Raw genomic sequence first — 18,063 nt, forward strand, 5'->3', positions numbered from 1 at the left:
ATCCGGAATTACATATCAAAATAAGCGATACAAAGTGAAACTGCCCTGGAAACCAAATATGAAGACATTATTAGAAAATAACGAGCAGATAGCAATGAAAAGATTTTTGAGATTGAAATCATCTTTTAAAAATGACCCGTCCTTATTTTGTTAATATAACCCTGTTCTAAAGAATTATCTTTCGGAGAATATTATTGAACCTGTCCCAGTTGCTGAAGTAAATTTACGCCAAAATACATTTTATCTACCTCATTGAGCTGTAATACGTACGGATAAGACTACAAGCAAATTACGCACTGTGTTTGATGCTTCGGCGCATGCAAAAGGTCAATTATCTTTGAACGATTGCTTATACGTGGGACTTAATTTTATGCCTAAATTATTTCTTCTTTTGATCAGATTTAGAACGAATCCAATAGCATTTGTTGCAGATATTAGGATGGCTTTTCTCCAGATTGAAATATATGAAAGTGAACGAAACTACACCAGATTCTTCTGGGAAGAAGATCCAGGAACTGATGATGAAAATAAGAGATTGGAAATTTTTCGGATGACAAGGGTTTTATTTGGGGTGAGATCTAGCCCGTTCCTCCTTGCAGCCACAATCAAACATCACTTGAAAAGGTACATAGATACATTTCCTCTGACTTCTAAGCATTTTAATGAATCATTGTACGTCGACGATTTTATTTGTGGACAAATCACTGTTCAACAGGCTCTAAAGACTTGTAAAGAAAGTGTAGATATTCTAAAAGAGGCAAGCATGGACCTTCGAAAGTGGAGAACCAATTCTCCAGAGCAAAGTAAAGAATTAAAGAATTTAAACTTCTATGTAGATCATCTATGTAGATTGAGTCTTTAGATACAAAATTGATAGCTTCAAAAATATTGGGAATTGGTTGGGATGAAAAAACTGACACGTTTTATTTTGATACCAGAAATCTGGAAACATTTCTTTTAAAAAGAACTAACACAAAAAGACACTTACTATAAGCAGTAGGTCGACTTTTCGATCCAGTAGGTTTTATAGGACCATATACTATTAGAGTTAAGTACTTGATACAAGAAATTTGGTGTTTCGGATTAGACTGGGATGAAAAATTGCCCAAACAGTTAGAAATTGCTTAAAATAAATGGTGTGATGCGATCCACAATGTAAAGGAAATAATTATTCCCCGATATTATTTTCAAAATTCTTTGCCCAGTCATGCAATCACTATTCAATTACACTGTTTTTCAGATGCATCTAAGAAAGCTTATGGTACTGTTGCATACTTACGCATAGAATTAAAGAGTGGAAATATCATTTCTAGGTTTGTAGCATCAAAGAGCAGGGTAACTCCGTTAAAAACCCTTTCAATTCCTAGATTGGAACTCATGGGTGCATTTTTGTCTTCAAGATTGAGCAATAAAATTGTAACTGCACTAAGTTTTCCAGTTACTTGATATTTTTGGACGGATTCCTCAATAGCTTATTACTGGATCAAAGGTGATCCCAATAGACATAAGGTGTTCGTGAAGAATAGAATAAAAGAAATAAAAAAATGCAGCAACCCAGAAGAATGGCATCATTGTACAGGAAAGAATAATCCCGCCGATTTGATTTCTAGGGGCTTATCCGTAAGCGAGCTCAAGAAGAATCAGCTCTGGTGGCATGGACCCTGTTGGTTGACAATGAATAATACAGCATGGCCATCCTCCTTAGAATCAATGGAAGAAAGCGAAGTAGAAGTCGATAAGTTATAGTTTAAGAAGTCAGTTGTTGTAAATGCAACTATTGAAAATAACCAAAATGAAAACGATTTGATCACAAGATACTCCTCATTCAGTAAATTAATTAGGATAACTCCTTTATATTTGAGATTTATAAATAACTGTACAGTCAACTGAATTTCAAAGGGAAATAAAGTGCTTGAAAAGCGGACAATCCATTCCAAATAATAGTAAAATATCATCTCTGAACGTATTTCTTGACAAAAACGAGGTCTTTCATTTCTTTTCTTTCCAGTAGGAGGTAGACTGGAGTATTCTGAGTTTTCTGAATTTCAGAAACATCAGATACTCTTACCAAAGGCTCATCATTTCACTAATTTAGTCATTGAATATTATCATAGAAAATCCTTACATTCTGGCGTACAGACTAAATTATCTTTAATAAGACATTCATATTGGATACCATCTGGTCAAGATCAGGTTAGAAGAGTAATAAATAAGTGCATCACTTGCTTTAGAACGAAGAATCAAACGGTAAGCCGATGATGGGTAATCTACCTAGGGACAGAGTTGTGCCTTTTAGACCTTTCAAGAAGGTTGGATTAGATTTCGCAGGACCTATAATCACGAAACCTAATTTTAAAAGGTCAAAAGTGACTTTAAAGTCTTATATTGCATTATTTATCTGTTTTTGCACTAAAGCAGTCCATTTGGAAGTCATTTCTGAGTTAACAACAGAAGCTTTTCTAGCCTGTTTACGATGATTTATTGCCAGAAGATCCAAACAAGCTGTTATCTGGAGCGATAACGCCACGAATTTCAAAGGTGCGAGAAATATTCTTCACGCATATAATGAATGATATTTGCAAATCTAACCCAATTCAAGGATTTAGTGCAGAAGAAGGCATCCAATGGGAATTTATCCCACCAGCTTCTCCTCGCTTTGGCGGACCGTGGGAAGCAAACATAAAATCAGTGAAACGGATTTTGTTAAGAGTAGCAAAATCAGCTATCATGAATTTTGAGGAGTTGACTACTTTAGTTACTCAGATAGAAGCAGTTCTGAATTCCCATCCATTATCACCCCTTTCTTCCGATCCCAATAACTTACAGCCTTTAACTCCGGGACATTTTTTAACAGTGCTATGTTATCCTTTCCTGAACCACATACTGCTTCGTATTCTCTTTCTTTTCATTCCAGGTGGGAACTAGTTCAGAGACTCCAAGCTAAATTTTTTAAGCGGTGGCATTCCGGGTATCTAAATCAACTACAGAATCGTGCCAAATGGAGCAGTTCGCAGCCAAACATGCAGATTGGTCAACTAGTACTGCTGAAGGACTCCAACCCCAATCCTTCGCATTGGCCATTGGGTCGCATCCAACAAGTGTATCCTGGTGCTGATGGTCTGGTCAGAGTCGTTGAAGTTAAAACCTCTACAGGTGTTCTTCGGCGAGCCATCAACAAAATTATTCCTCTACCATTTAAAGACTGAATGAACTTGAAAAACTTTTATTTTATATTTAATAGTTTACCAATTTAATATTTAGTTTAGTGTAATTTTATTGACTTTAAATTTATTTGAATATCTGGAAATTGAAATGTAAACTCCATGGGAATTAAAACGGGGAGAATGGTAAGACCCGCCTAACGCTAGAGGGCGCTGAGAGCGCCATTGAGAGTGTGCTGAGATTCAATGGAAGTTGCTCGATGGAGGATGTGCTATTTCTGAGATTGAGATATTATTATACTTAATTAAATCCATTTATATTTTATTGATTGGTGATTATTGATTTTGATTTATTGATATGAGATGTGATATGTTTTGCTGAACCACCACACTTTCGACAAACTTGGATTACCACTGAACCTTAAAACCACCGATGCGCAAGTGCATCACTTCACAAGTAGCATGAGTGTACCAAAATAAAAATTAAAAATAAACAAAAAAAAGATAAAATCAAAAGTTAACATCTATTAAGGATGCTTACTTGACAATGCTGGCGATGAAAACTGATTTGCATTTACTTCAGATCCAGAACTGAAATTCTGTGTGCCTGGTGGGGGGCTTGCAGCACTCAATTGCACCTGCAAATGAAAATAATATTTAATAAAATCTAACATTAGTTAGTACACATTAATTAACACTGATATTTATAGCTGGCAATAAGAAACTATTTTTAGCTTGCAGATACTGATAAATAAAGCTTGTCGCAGTTTTATAATAAAAAACAACATATATTATAAATTTCTAAAAAATAGCAGACTTGTGATCCATTAAAAAGAAGTTTGTTCTTTTTAGTATATTTTAAGCCCTAAATTCTAGAAACACAACAAAAAACATCACAAACAAATATTTCACAATTATCTTTTGTAGCTATTAGTTTTATTTCTGAGAAACTTTCTAGATAAAAAAACTAGCAAACTATACAACTGCCATAAATTTCGGCTTAGAATAGAAAGTTGCGACATGCAGCTGCCTACTGAATATAAACTTGGTGATTTGATTTGAGTTTACCTAAAGAGTTTATTCAATGCATAAAACTGCAGATTAAAAGAAGAAAGAAATATATTACAACCTGGAATATGAAGGAAGTATTAGACAGAAAGGAATTTATTAATTTCTTTACAAAGAAAAGATGATTTAGCTCAATGCTACTGATGATGATATGACACAAAATTCAAAACTCAGCGAAGCACAAAGCAGAAGTACAGAGTAAACAATCCTGAAGACATTAAATCTACCCTCCCTTTAAGGCTTTTTAAGGCTTTTTTATCTCACAATAAGCCTAGTAACTTTAGTCAGTTATTTTCTATAAGCCATTTAACATGTCTGTTGTTTTTATGAGATTTCTTACTCTTCAGGATAATACTATCGCGTGCATACAGGTTCGACTGAATGCACGCAGAGTTGATGCTAACTTGATAAAATTCATTTTACCAAAAGAAATGCTTCACAGTTCTGGAACTTTCTACAAAAATACTCTTCGGGATTTCACATAGTACAATCAGCAGTTATACTTTAAACTACGAAGAACATTAAATTCAAGAAAGTGCATCTAAAAGAGGGAAGCTAAGACAAATACAGGGTTCGTACGCATTTCTGCACACTGAAATTATGTACTTTTAAGGACCATTAAATGAAAAAAATTAAGGAACTAGCAATGGAAACTGAATAAATTCAATTAAAAATACTATCTATGCCCAACTTCACTTTTATAATACCATCCTAAAAATAGAACAGATCCGTTATTATTAAACATGACTTAATTAACATAATTATTAAGTTTGAGAATAAAATAAACTTTATGAAATTTATCAAGGAGCATATTTTTTACACTTAGCTCTTACATATAAGAGCTGAACATATTTGAAAGGAGATAAGTGACATTTTATTTACGTTTTACTGACAGTTAGTTTTATGTTGATTTTATTTTATATCTCAATTTGTCACATACTTGCTCAGCCTAGAGCATTAGTAAATAGTAAGCAGATTTTATGTCAAGCGGCACAGGTTAAAATGAGAAGTAAAATCATAATCAGCATGATTCACAACAAAAGACTGGCTGTTGTCACCACTGCTGCTTGCCTAGAGAGACTTGCTGATCAGAACAAACATGAAAGGCCTGATAAAATTAGCAACTTGCATGGTTGGCAAATTCTGAAAGTTAGCTGGGCTCTGACTGATGCAATCTATGACGTACGTAGCTTCGCGCAGTTACAGGGGTTGTGACTCATTTAATATACTTTAAGGTTCTAATAATAAGCCACTAAAGTACCAGAGGTAATAAGTTGTTTAGCATTATTTTAAGTCTCACTAGATATCAAAAATAAATTTTACATGAATTTTTACATTTTTGTGTTTCATCTTGTGACCACGATAAGGGTTAATGAAAGGCAATAACTCACTTTAATATCCAGAGATAATTTTTAAGGGCAAGCAGTTAGTTGCATTCAATAAATGCTGCTATGAATGGCATGAATAAATATTCAGACGAAATAGTGTAGAAACGGCTGTTTTTAGCACATCTTCTCACACGGGAATTTCATCTTTCTAAATTCAGAGTTGAAAATATTTGCTTTCTATCTAAGACTTGAAGACGGTCCTGTACGTGAGGAACACGATATCGATCTGGAATGGTGACACTGTTTAATTTCCTATAATCCCAATTACATTTGGTCACAATGTACAGAGGGGATGACCAGATGATTCTGGAGGGTCTGCAGATTCCCGTTTAAAATAGGTACTGGAATTGTTGCTTGGCTGCTTTAAGCTTATCAGCTGAAAGTCTGCATGGTCGTGAAAACACAGGTGGGCCTCTAGTCTCAATACAATGAAAAATGTCACGCTTAATTTTTTGCAGCGTTGAACTAGCTTCTGTAAGCACAGGAAATTCAGCAAGCAGTTGGTGAAATTTAGTATCTCCTTTCACTGCCTTAATGTGAGTTATATATTTTGTAATCACAGTTACTTTGGAACGCAGTTGGGTAAGTGGATCTACCAAACATCCTTGACAAATATCGACCAGTAATGCAAAGTGACAAAGGAAGTCAGCTCCAATAATAGGTTGAGAGACTGCAGCGATGACAAATGGCCAATGAAATTCCCTATGTAAAGATAAGTCCAATTTAATGAGTTTTGGCCAAAAGTAGGTATGGTAGTCCCATTTGCAGCAAAAAGTTGATGCTTGGCAGGCGGCTGATTGCACTCCGTGATTGTGGGCGGAACTGCTGAGACATCTGCTCCCGTATCAATCAGATACTTTGACGCTGTGGATTTATCTGAGAGGTATAAACGATAAATCTCGGTTCTGCCGTCACCCGAAGAGTCAAATGACGGCAGCACTAGTTTTCTGCCTGGAAAGTACAGGGTTTTGTGCACTTAGTAGCTTTTTCTTTAAAACATTCATGGTACCAGCAATGCTCTCTATTACCTTGTCGTTGGTGGCTTGATGAATGGCCTCTTTTATTCTGCTGCTCTCGTTCGGATGAATGCAATCTGGAACGTGTTTCCATCTGAAAAAAGGTGAGATGAAATATCCATTAATCATTCTTTTAGCGCAGAGTCTTCTGTTTTTACTTCAAACACTGAAGCACTGTTTCCGGTGGCTGCCATGGTACCATCGGCCATCTTGGCTAACTTGTCACTGGAAATGGCTATAATCTGTTGTGCATGAGACGGCAGTTGTTGCAGGAAAAGTGATTTAAGAAGACCTCACTCATTCGTGAGCCAACTTTACTTTGCATCTCCAGTAAGAGGAGTGATGATTTTTTGTCGCTAAGCTGCATTCCGGAAATGAGGTCTCTGAGCCGCTTCTGTATCTGCATATTGCGTGCACAGACAGTTTTTGATCGTCGTATATGGAGACATGGCTGGAGGGTTAAGAATAATGTCACTGACAACCGCTAACTCCTCAGGTTGTAAAGCGGAAACTACATGGTGAAATTTTGTGCACTTCACTGTTACACCGGCCAACACGAACTGGCTTTCCATCTGCCGGAACCAGATTTCCGGATTTGCTTGCCAGAAGGGAGGAGCTTTCACCACTACACGTGCTATATTTCCAGTGGCTTGATCTCTGCCGTTATTTTCCATTTTATCCAATAAATCGAATATTTCGGAAAAGAAACTGACTAGTTGTAAGTTCCAATGACGCAAAGTTCATTCAAGCCTAGTCCTTCGTTGATGGAATAAGATTCCCATTTTTCAGTCCCTGTGCATGCTGCGACACCGGGCCATCAATTTAAGGGGTTTCTACCACTAAATATATATCAGAATGCTTAATAAAACTTTATAAAATAAGATGCACTTCTTCATATTCAAATTAGAATTTATTTAATACAAGTTACTTAAGGTAAACACTTAAATGCAGGGTAAACATTACACCATTTCTAAATCGAAACTTACTGGAGCATTTTACCGTGTACCTCACAACATCAAGTCCAGTGTAAGTGTAATCTGGAGACGCCTGTCTGCTTTCTCCTCTCCTCGAGACGCATTACCACCTGTTCTCCTACGTCTTCATCCGAGGCGCGCCTTTTAAGAAATGTAGTCCTGAGAGATCGCTACACCTTATATACCTTTCCTTTTATGAAAAATTAACAACACCTTTGCCAGGAATCGAACCGTGGACCTCTGGAATATGTGTCCAGCATGCAGACCACCACACAACGAAGGCATGCCAAGAAGGTGGGAGAAATACCTTACATGTAAATGTTAAATAGTCCCAAACCCCTCAACAAATATGAAGCAAATTATCGCTATGTCTGAATGTAACTGCAATGTCAGACAAAGGTTTAAATATGCTTCTAATTTAAAAAGAACTTAAAAAAATAAAAACATTTTCTTATGCTAACAAAATCAATTACAGCTCATAGTGATGTAATTAAACAAGTCAATTTCAAACTAAAAAAATATTAACTAGTGGTCAAGACTATATAATTCACTTTCATTTTAAGCTGGCTCAATAACTGTATTATCATAACAACTAAAATGTTGGCAACAGTAGTGCAAAGACAAATAATTGCAAATTATCAGAGATGACAGAAACTAATGCAGGGAGGAAGTGGAGACCAGAAACACACTCTTGTCACTCCAAAAACTTCAGTTTAAAAACTGTCTAAGTGATTTGCATTCCGGTGAGAAAATAGAAATGGAAAATTATAGTAAGGTCTGAAATTGTAAACAACTGGGTAATTTACATAATAATAACTGAACATATCTTTGAAGAATAATTTTCTTTTTCTTTATGTATTCAGTTTTTTCCTTTCACATTTCATTTTCATTTTAGAATTTTTGGATTTAATTAAAAGATTTCTGTTATTCTAAATAAACTAAATGCATTTAGAATGTATAGAGCTGCTAATTTTATTTCTTTAGTAATATGAACATTCAGAAGAAATATGAAATATATATGGTAAGGTTCGGTTAGAGAGCTGATGTGGCATGATTTTTAGAATTTAGTGACACACTGAGCAACAAAGTCTAAAAATGGCAAAACTTTTAGAATTTAGAACGAGGCATTAGAAGCAGAATTTAGAAAGGCACCAGGCAGCAGAATTTAATATCCACAGAGATTGCATTAGGTTGATGCAATCTCTGTCGATATTAACATCTGCGGATACCACAGAGATTGTAATTTAATATCCATAGAGATAACCACTTGCCTAGTGCCAGCCCTGTGTATGATGCATTAGGACATATTAGACGAATCATTTAAATTCTCAGTTTTCAATTTCTTTATTAATAAAAGAATTCCTTTCTATAATGCCTGTCCATATGATAAGATTAGAAGAATTTTTTATATTTTCCATGCTTGTGTCTAGTGAAAAGTAGAGAAAATAAAGGAAAGATAAAAATGATAAGAAAAAGATTCTGGTATCAGAAGTAAAACATTCAACTATAATGTTTTCATTGTTCTTCCAGACATTCTCCAAAAAGTAAGAAATTGTGTGTTAATACTACGGAGACATTTTTCATTTTGTCACATTTTTCTAGAATCTTCTAGAATCGTGGGTATATAAATCTTGCTTTCATATCTTTCTAAACTCCTAAAAATAAAATTACCCCTAACAATTCTGTAACAGCATAAAGCCAGAAACATTTTGAAGATAAAAATCGGAGTCAAAAAGTGCAAAATGGATTTTATAAAGAAAAACAGGGCTTAATTTCTAAAATTAGATGTGCTGGAACCCCTTGGAACACCTTCGGGAAAGAGGTACAAAATTAAATAAATAAATAAAAAGGCCAAATAAAATCATTAATAATTAAAAAATTCAATAGTTTAAATAAAAGTTTAAAATATGAAGAGATAAATTAAAATTTAATAAGCGATTTTTAATATAATTTTATTGTTAAAAATAAAATTTTTGAGATCCAATTTCTACTTAAATTTTGTTCAGGTATATAAAAGAAGTGTCACAGCTTTCTTATTTAGGGCTCCCGGTACAATTATGATTTATTCCCAAAACTAATAAGTACCGGAGCAGGGCTCGAGCGCAATTTAAGCTCTGGAGAAAAACGATGCATATTTTGAGAATTCTGAATATTCTGAGACAATTACATGGGAAAAAACTGTTACCATGAAAAAATAAATAAATAAATAAATAAAAGTATATTTTTAATTAATTACATAGTTTGCTTTTGCTAAGAACTGTTTTGTAAATGGTGCTTAATTTTGCTTATTTTCCACATATAATAAGTGGCCGAAATGGAACTTTATAATATCACAGCAAATAATAAAAATACTTTATTTTAATATTATCTCATAAATATAATTCCAAAATATTACCATTATTTAAATGAAATTTATCAATGTTAAAATGTTCTAAAAAAAAAAAAAAACTGTCGAAAAATTCCTAGATCTCGGAATTAAAAATTTTCTATAGAAACAGATCTTAAAATCGCCAAAATGTTGATAAATCGCCAAATTTAGAACAGTTTAATTAAAGAATTCACATCCCAAAAAGCGAAAAGTTGTTTAAGAGTTCTTCATTACAAAAAATGAAATAATTTCGAAATGCTTATGTTTCACTTCTGGCTCAGAAACTGGAGTATCCGTATTAGAAATAGGAACAAATTATAATCCATGAACCTATTCAAAAGATAACAATATTTGTCAGCGAATCGCTAAAAACATTTCTCCAAAATGCTAATTTACAATCAAAATGACAGTCGCAAAAACAGACAGAAATTTCAGATGATTAAAATTAAGGACCAAAAATGAATTCCAAAAAACTAAGGACTCTTAAGGACCGTACAACCCCTGAGGTATCTCAATTCTCCTTAGTTCCACTAAACTAACAACTGAGAAACTGATGCTCTTCCCTGGTCTTATATAGTTTTTTTTTCTTTTGGTACTTCTTGAAATCACTGAAAAGCATAAGAGGGCTGGATACAATTACAGTCACATACATAGTATAATTACAAAATTCATTACAGTTACACAGTGATGGATCAAAATGTCGCCAAGTTTGGTGACCTCTGGCAATTTCTCACCTAATTCTCACCTCGAGTTTCACCAAAATCACCATTGCCAGCTTGGTGATGTCTCGAAAATTTAGAGAGATAGGCTATTACTTTAGCTAGCTCGAAAATTTAGAGATTTTTTATGTTAAATAGACTTGCCCTTGTATTCTTATTTTTTAAGCACAGCTTTGTTTGTTTAGATCTTCACATCACTTCAGATTTTACATTACCCCCAAAGGGGCACTTTTTTAACATTTTGTATGTTACCTTTATTTATTAAATATCATGATCTTAACAATTAAACCATAAAATTCAATTCAACAGCAATATTATAAAATAATTCTAAAATTAGCACATCTTTAAAATTTCCATAAGCAGTCTCGTGCGCTTGAGATAAAAATGTCCTCCCCCCCCCGGACAGTGTTACCATTGCTCCCTTTGAAATCGCCGAGTTTGTTAATAAAAAATTCATTAATGTGTTACAAAATATGATATCCATAATAAAACAAATGCCAAATTAGGGCTTCCAGACGCCTATATTCGGTGTAGGATTACGTTATTAAAAATTTGATGGCCCTAGGTATCGTTTTATCACAGTACGAGAAACATACATACATTTATGCAGATTCTTCATTATTTAATTTCTTTAAATATAAAACAGAGCTCTAATATTTGATGGAAATAGTTTGAAAAGTGAATCAACACAAAATGCCAAAATGAAATTATCAGTCCTTCTGGGTTTACCCCTTTGGCCTAAAAAGACAGTAGTAGTCTCAGATAACTGGAATTTTACTGTAATGAAATTGTGTCTTGTAAAATATTTATTGAATACATATACGTAAAATATGCATTCTGAATTCTTTCAAAGTTTTTTGCATATTTACAAACTGTAGATGAATTTATTTGTGTTGATATTGGAAAAAGTACTGTCATATGTGCGTTGTCGTAATTAATGTGAAATATAAATTCCCACACAGAAAAACATTTACTTGTTGAGATTACATACTGAAAACACCGGATTTAATGCTGCTTTCTTTTCTTTTTTAAAATTTACTTTAAAAACACTGTATTAGAACCAAGATCTAAGTATTTAAAAACTTGCAACACATATACTAGCTACAATTCCATTTAAAATGCACAAGTTACATGATGACGATGGAATAAAAGACTTGCATCATTTACAGCACCACTACTGAAATTAATAGATGCAATATTAAGAGAAAAACTAGAAAAATCTTCCTTTATCATGAAGTAAACTAGAAATCCCTTTAGTCAATATTTCCTAAGGTGTAGTTTTGTTATTCTGGATAACTTTCATTCACAAAACTAAATAATAGTTTTTTTTTTTTTTTATTTTATTCAGTTTTTTTTCCCCAATGAAATCAGTCCCTCCCTTCCCAATAGATTAAAAAATTCTTACTGATGAATATCCATCAGCTTGAGAATTCTGAGGCAGTTGTGCATATGGAGGTTTCTTAACGTCTACTTTAGATGGGCGAGAAGGAATTCGATGAAGATAGCCATAGCCTATACCACAACCTAAACTGTAAAATGAAACAAACTTAATACAGTTGCACATACATACATTATGAACTGTTTAATACTATAAATCCAAATTTGAACAATAATTTTGCTGCTCTAAATATAGTAAAATAAGGAATTTAAAAAAGAAACCTGGATATAGTATTTATTTAAACATTGTTAGGAAACATATCTTAATATCACTTGTGGAAGCAAAAATGAAATTTAATATGAAAATGAAATTTTTGAAAAGAAAATGCATGATTATATAAATTACAAATGTTTAATCAACAGGGGGTTAATTCCAAGTTGTTGGTTTTGCTTTAATAAAAGCTAAACATAAAATATCTGATAAAAGATTTAAAACGTACCTTCCTTCACCGCCCCAGTTTTTATTTGGAGTTATGACAACCTCTCGACATAAATCAGACACAACATTATAAACATACAGTGTTAATGCTTTCCCTTCATGAGCTTCTATTAAACTGAATAGATCTTCTGACTAAAATGGTAAAATAAATAAATGAATTATTTAGCAAAATCAAAAAGAGAAGAAAGTGTTACTTTCTTATATAGGAAAGTTTTTAATTAATACAATATTAAATAAATAATAATTTTATGCTTCAATTTGAAATTATATCAAAGATAATTGCAAACTGACCTATATCAGATATCAATCAATTAAAAAAACAGTTCCCTTTATTTCTGTGAACATTACTACCAGTTTTTACATAAGATCTGTTTTAGTATCTTCTTCATATCTTAAATGAATTCTAATAAATGCATAAAAAATTCTGATGAGGAAAAACAAACATTATGCAATTACTGAAGAAAAGTACCAGTTTCATCATGGGGGGGAGGGAAGAGTTAACTTTTCTGTTTTGCAATATGCTTTGATTGCCTACAAAGAAATATAAGACAGAAAAATGCATTAGCTTAAGCAATCAAATGTACTGTCATATTTAAAGTCTTCCACATCAGCAAGAAACATACGTAAATGAGAGGCCTCAAATTTTTAGCTCAGGAGACAAGAGAAATCATAAATGTAGTGATCAATCAAAAAATGAAAAATGATCATCCTTCTATGTCTCCTAGTAACACTACTTCAAGAGCATACTTTAATGTACCATCATTCTGGCCCCCATTTTTCAACTTTTCAAAGGCTTTATTGTCTTCTCAGTTTGGGAAGGTGAAACTAACATGTTATGGTAATGCTTTTTGAATTTTATTTCAAATTTTATCCCCTATTCAATATGATTTGATAAGAGAGAAGAAAAAAGATGGGACCTGGGAGCAGTAAAAAATGTGTCCTCTAAAAATTAACATTAAAGACTCTAAGTCCAAAATTCGCATAAATTGCCAAATTTGGCGACCCTACTTACGACAACCCTACGTGTTATACGTAGTTTTGTAAAACGAGCATGTGGAGATTCACAAAATTTTCCTGCATTTTCGTGCAAATTTTTGTAATTTATGAGAAAATAGCAGTATACATGGATAAAGTCAAGAGTGTGCGCAATGCCATTTTTGTGAAATTCTGGGATGTTTTTTTAAGTAAAAATAAGTCGACGTGTACATGGTTATACATGGTTATGGCGAATACGGTTTTCAATCAGTGCTAAAAGCAATAGCCAAAAGATTTCCGCCAAAAAAATAATTCTGCAACTTATTTAAACCCTTCCGGTTTCGAATTTGAATAAGTTGCAGAATTATTTTTTCGGAGGAAATCTTTTGGCTATTGCTTTAAGCACTGATTGAAAACCGTATTTGCCATAACCATGTACACGTCGACTTTTTACTTAAAAAAACATCCCAGAATTTCACAAAAATGGCATTGCGCACACTCTTGACTTTTTCCATGTACACTGCTATTTTCTCATAAATTACAAAAATTTGCACGAAAATGCAGGAAAATTTTGTGAATCTCCACATGCTCTTTTTACAAAACTACGTATAACACGTAGGGTTGCCGTAAGTAGGGTCTAACGCCATAAGTAGGGTTCAACTTATTGAAATTTGAAACCGGAAGGGTTTAATTGCTATTTTATATTTTAAAACAAAATAATATAAAAAACTGTATCAGGGTTGCCACTCAAACAGGAGAATGAAATTCCCTGACTTTTCCAGGTTTTCCAGGTGCGTTTCAAGAAAATTCCAGTCGATCCGCGTAATGTACGTTGGCTACGCTAAGACGTAAATTATGGTATTACTTGTATTGTGTAGCAAATTCACTTAATTATTCAATAAATTCCAGAGGACATTTATTCTTAATTATTCTTGGTATACTTAGTTTGATAATTATGTTTACTTTTCCACTTAAGAAACTTAATAAAATTTAAGATATATACATTGGATAACAAATGTATGTTTTATTTAATTATTACTCATAATCATCACCAGTTCAACACGAGGCTAATCCGGTCCTTATAAATCACAACGTAATGCTAAATAGTTAGGTTAGATTTTAGGTAAATTTAATTTGTGTGAGGTATGTTCTTAAAAAGCACCTTAACACTTGAAAACACAAATATAATTATAATAGTTGTTGTTTTCTCCATTGAAGATTGAGATTAGAATCTTCCCAATTTGGAATAAAATAAGGCTGTTTTTGCAGAGATTCTGCAGCTAAACGAAAGAAAGAAATCTATTTTAATAAATTGAGGTATTTTATATTTAGTTCAGCATACATAAGAAAAAAATATGTGCATTAAATTTCGTGATGGTATGTCATCATACTGCTAGAATTAATTTCAAGATTATGCCAGAGAAAATTTCCTGAAATTTAGAAATATTATTTACTAATAATTAATAAATTTAGAGGGAAGAAGCATCATTAAATTATACGAATAACATAAAAATAAAGATAATTACTTAAAAATTGAATTAGAATAATCAACGATATTTTAGCGAATATAGTTATATTACATGGTTAGCCTAGATGACAGATTACTAATTTTTATTTTACTGCAAAATGGCAAGGTATTTATTAAAAAGATTTTGCGGTAAAATTCTAATATACGGTAAGGCTTTGGCACGATTTTGAAAATTGTCGCCAAGACCAAAATGACCCGTTTACTGCGCATCATCATGTCGCCAAATCCATACATGGAGATTATTTTAACCAAAAAACGTCTATGCAAAGAATCTCTAATTCTTTGGTCTATGTAAAGAAGAAAATTTTCCATACAAGTAAAATGCTATTACGCCTCTAGAATGCGGAGGGAAATTTTGCCAAGGGATTTGGCGACGGAACCTGGCGGCCAGAATTTCCCTCTCCGCGATGTGTACCGGAAATTGAGAAACGTGTTAAGAAACGTTCTTTGACAAAAAGAAAGCTACGGAAATCCGTTTTTAAATTATTGCGAAAAATCCAAGAAGAATTTTATCAAAGGACGTTTCTTCTTGGATTTTTCGCAATAATTTTAAAAACGGATTTTCGTAGTTTCCCCCCCCCCTGAAAATTACTAACCTATGAATTAATTTACTTGCGCCGAAAAATATTTTCTTTTAATTTAGAGTTTAACTACTTGCGCTAAGACTAAACTTCACGGTTGCGGTGCCGTGCGCTACAATATAACAAGTGGTAAAGTGTCTCATTTACGCCGCTCCGCATCTGCTAGTGCAATCCAGAGCTGTAACTCGAGAAATAAACAATCTCGTTGTTAGGTGACGTGTGCACCATGTTATTTTCATTTTTGCGATAAATGCTTATCGACGTGGTGTTCACGTCGCTCGCAGTTTGAAACAAAAACATCTCGACGTGCGTGGCACGTCTTTTTAGCGCAAGTGGTTAAAGGATATTCATTTAATGAACTCTTGATAACGTGACCTTGGAACTTCGACACCGGTTTCCAGCTTTAGCGGCAGATATATCACGCATGCACAGCTGTTCCCCTCTATGATGGAACGGAGCCACGTCTGTTGCAGAGAGGTTTTCCTTCTTTACAATACATATTCTTTGATTCTAACCTCCATGGTACCGTATACTAAGATTAAACCCATTTTGTTTTATACGAGAACAGGTACTTTCTTTAGTTCATGCACTGCACATGCGATTCTCGAGAATACTGGAAACCAAACCATTGCGGGAAACTTGCTTTGCCTTTCTAAAAGGCAATCAAATTGGAGCTGCGAAAATTGGCTCTATGCCAGCAGACACTCACGTGATAGGCAATTCGCCAAAAAAGTTATCTCTTCCAACGTCGGCGCAAAAAAAGCTTTTTTTGGCGGGATCATTGTATGAACTTCCCTGACTTTTACAGATTTTGACAAAAATACTTAAATTCCCTGACTTTTCCCTGAATTTTTTGGTCAATTTTCGAATTCCCTGACTTTTCCCGGTTCTCCCGGTTTTCCAGGTAGCGTGGCAACCCTGCTGTATTAAAAATTATGTGTAATTAATAAATGTACATTTTCTTTCTATTCATACTTTTTTACTCAAAGTTACAAATAGCGCCAACCTGGTTGCAATAATACGTAAGTACCCATTTATTCTACAATATAATTCACATAATTTTTTTAAATAATTTTACAGGTTAATTTTTGGGGGGGTAAAAATTATGGAAACTTAATTCCACTGAATTACGTTACAGCTTAACACCATATATCACTAGCTTACTGCACTACAGTTTCCAATAAATAGCACTGCAGCTTTGAATTTTGGGTAAATTGTGAAGGAAAAACATGCTCAGCTTATACTCAGAAATGTACAGTAATTTAAACATCAGGATTTTTTACTTAAAGAAGTTTAACAATTTTAAATTATCAGAATGCTATAAAAATTGTGTCAACTTCTATAATAATTCAAATATGAATTTAAGGACATAATCTTAACATTTAACTGTAAGCACATAAAAAAGAATACTGCTGTATTTATGAAAGAAAGGATTATAAAATAGAAATTCTAAAGGTTACAGAATTAACAAAAATATAAAACCTCATGAAGAACAGAATCAGCTCCAATGATGTAATCATCAAACGGATAAAACCCAGCAAGATCAGCAGGAGAATGCGGCTGAATTTCCTATCAATAAATAATTTGTATACGAAAATGGTAGACTTGCAAAAAATACATATTTAAAAGCAACAAAAACACCTTTTTCTTCATATTAATTATCACTTAAATGAATTATCCTATCACTAACTTAAATCAATAAAAGAACTGCAGGTAATAAACTGAAAGCTGAATTGTAATTTGCAATTATAGGCACATTTTTACACAGCTGGATGAGGTCATTATTCAAGAACACAATATTAATTAGAAATATATATATACAAAGAGAAACAAGAAATCATAAATTAGTGAAACATTAGATTAGAGGTATTGTGCTTTTCTAATATCAATTCCAATCCATACACATTATTAAATGAAAGCATAATAATAAATGTAATTTTACTGCATATTCTAGAAATAAAATCCAATTTTTATTTCTAGAAGACACAATACAATTTACAGAACAGTTTAAATTGAAACAGTGATACATATATATTATCAGATAAACATAAAATCATATAACATTCAAAAAGGGCCACATATATAGCATACAAGAGAAAACAGTCTTAAGACTAAGAAAGAATGAGAAAAAAAGAAAGAGGCAATTTTTATAATAAAGAAAGAAGGAAAAGGCAGTTTTTAAGAAAAAGAAAAGAGAAAGGCAGTTTTGGGTACTTACGGAATATCCCATCAACCATTTTTGCCTATTAAAGAAAAGACGGCAAACTACGCAATTTTTCGCCAAAAATGGAAAAGTCTTCTTCAAACATGCTGTGTTTGGTATAAACTTGATTATACAGTGTTAATAATTACTCTTGTGTAAAGACTCCTTTTTTTTCCTTCTATCATGCATTTTCGAAAATAAAATTA

At 33.1% G+C, this 18,063-nt stretch overlaps 1 protein-coding gene across 2 annotated transcripts in view; it reads right to left on the reverse strand.

The window, feature by feature from the left end:
• Positions 1–18,063, reverse strand: part of Grasp65 (Golgi reassembly-stacking protein 2) — a 52,847-nt gene that overhangs the window by 14,180 nt on the left and 20,604 nt on the right. For both annotated transcript variants that reach the window (XM_035377615.2, XM_035377629.2), the window contains exons 4-7: positions 17,137–17,223; positions 12,572–12,702; positions 12,100–12,223; positions 3,703–3,799 (exon numbers count right to left, since the gene is read on the reverse strand). In XM_035377615.2, the coding sequence (XP_035233506.1) occupies positions 3,703–3,799; positions 12,100–12,223; positions 12,572–12,702; positions 17,137–17,223 (439 nt within the window). The remainder of the gene's footprint in view (positions 1–3,702; positions 3,800–12,099; positions 12,224–12,571; positions 12,703–17,136; positions 17,224–18,063) is intronic.

This window comes from Stegodyphus dumicola, chromosome 3, assembly GCF_044657685.1.
Source record: "Stegodyphus dumicola isolate Sdum_Otavi_A_Nest chromosome 3, ASM4465768v1".
NCBI lineage: Eukaryota > Metazoa > Arthropoda > Arachnida > Araneae > Eresidae > Stegodyphus > Stegodyphus dumicola.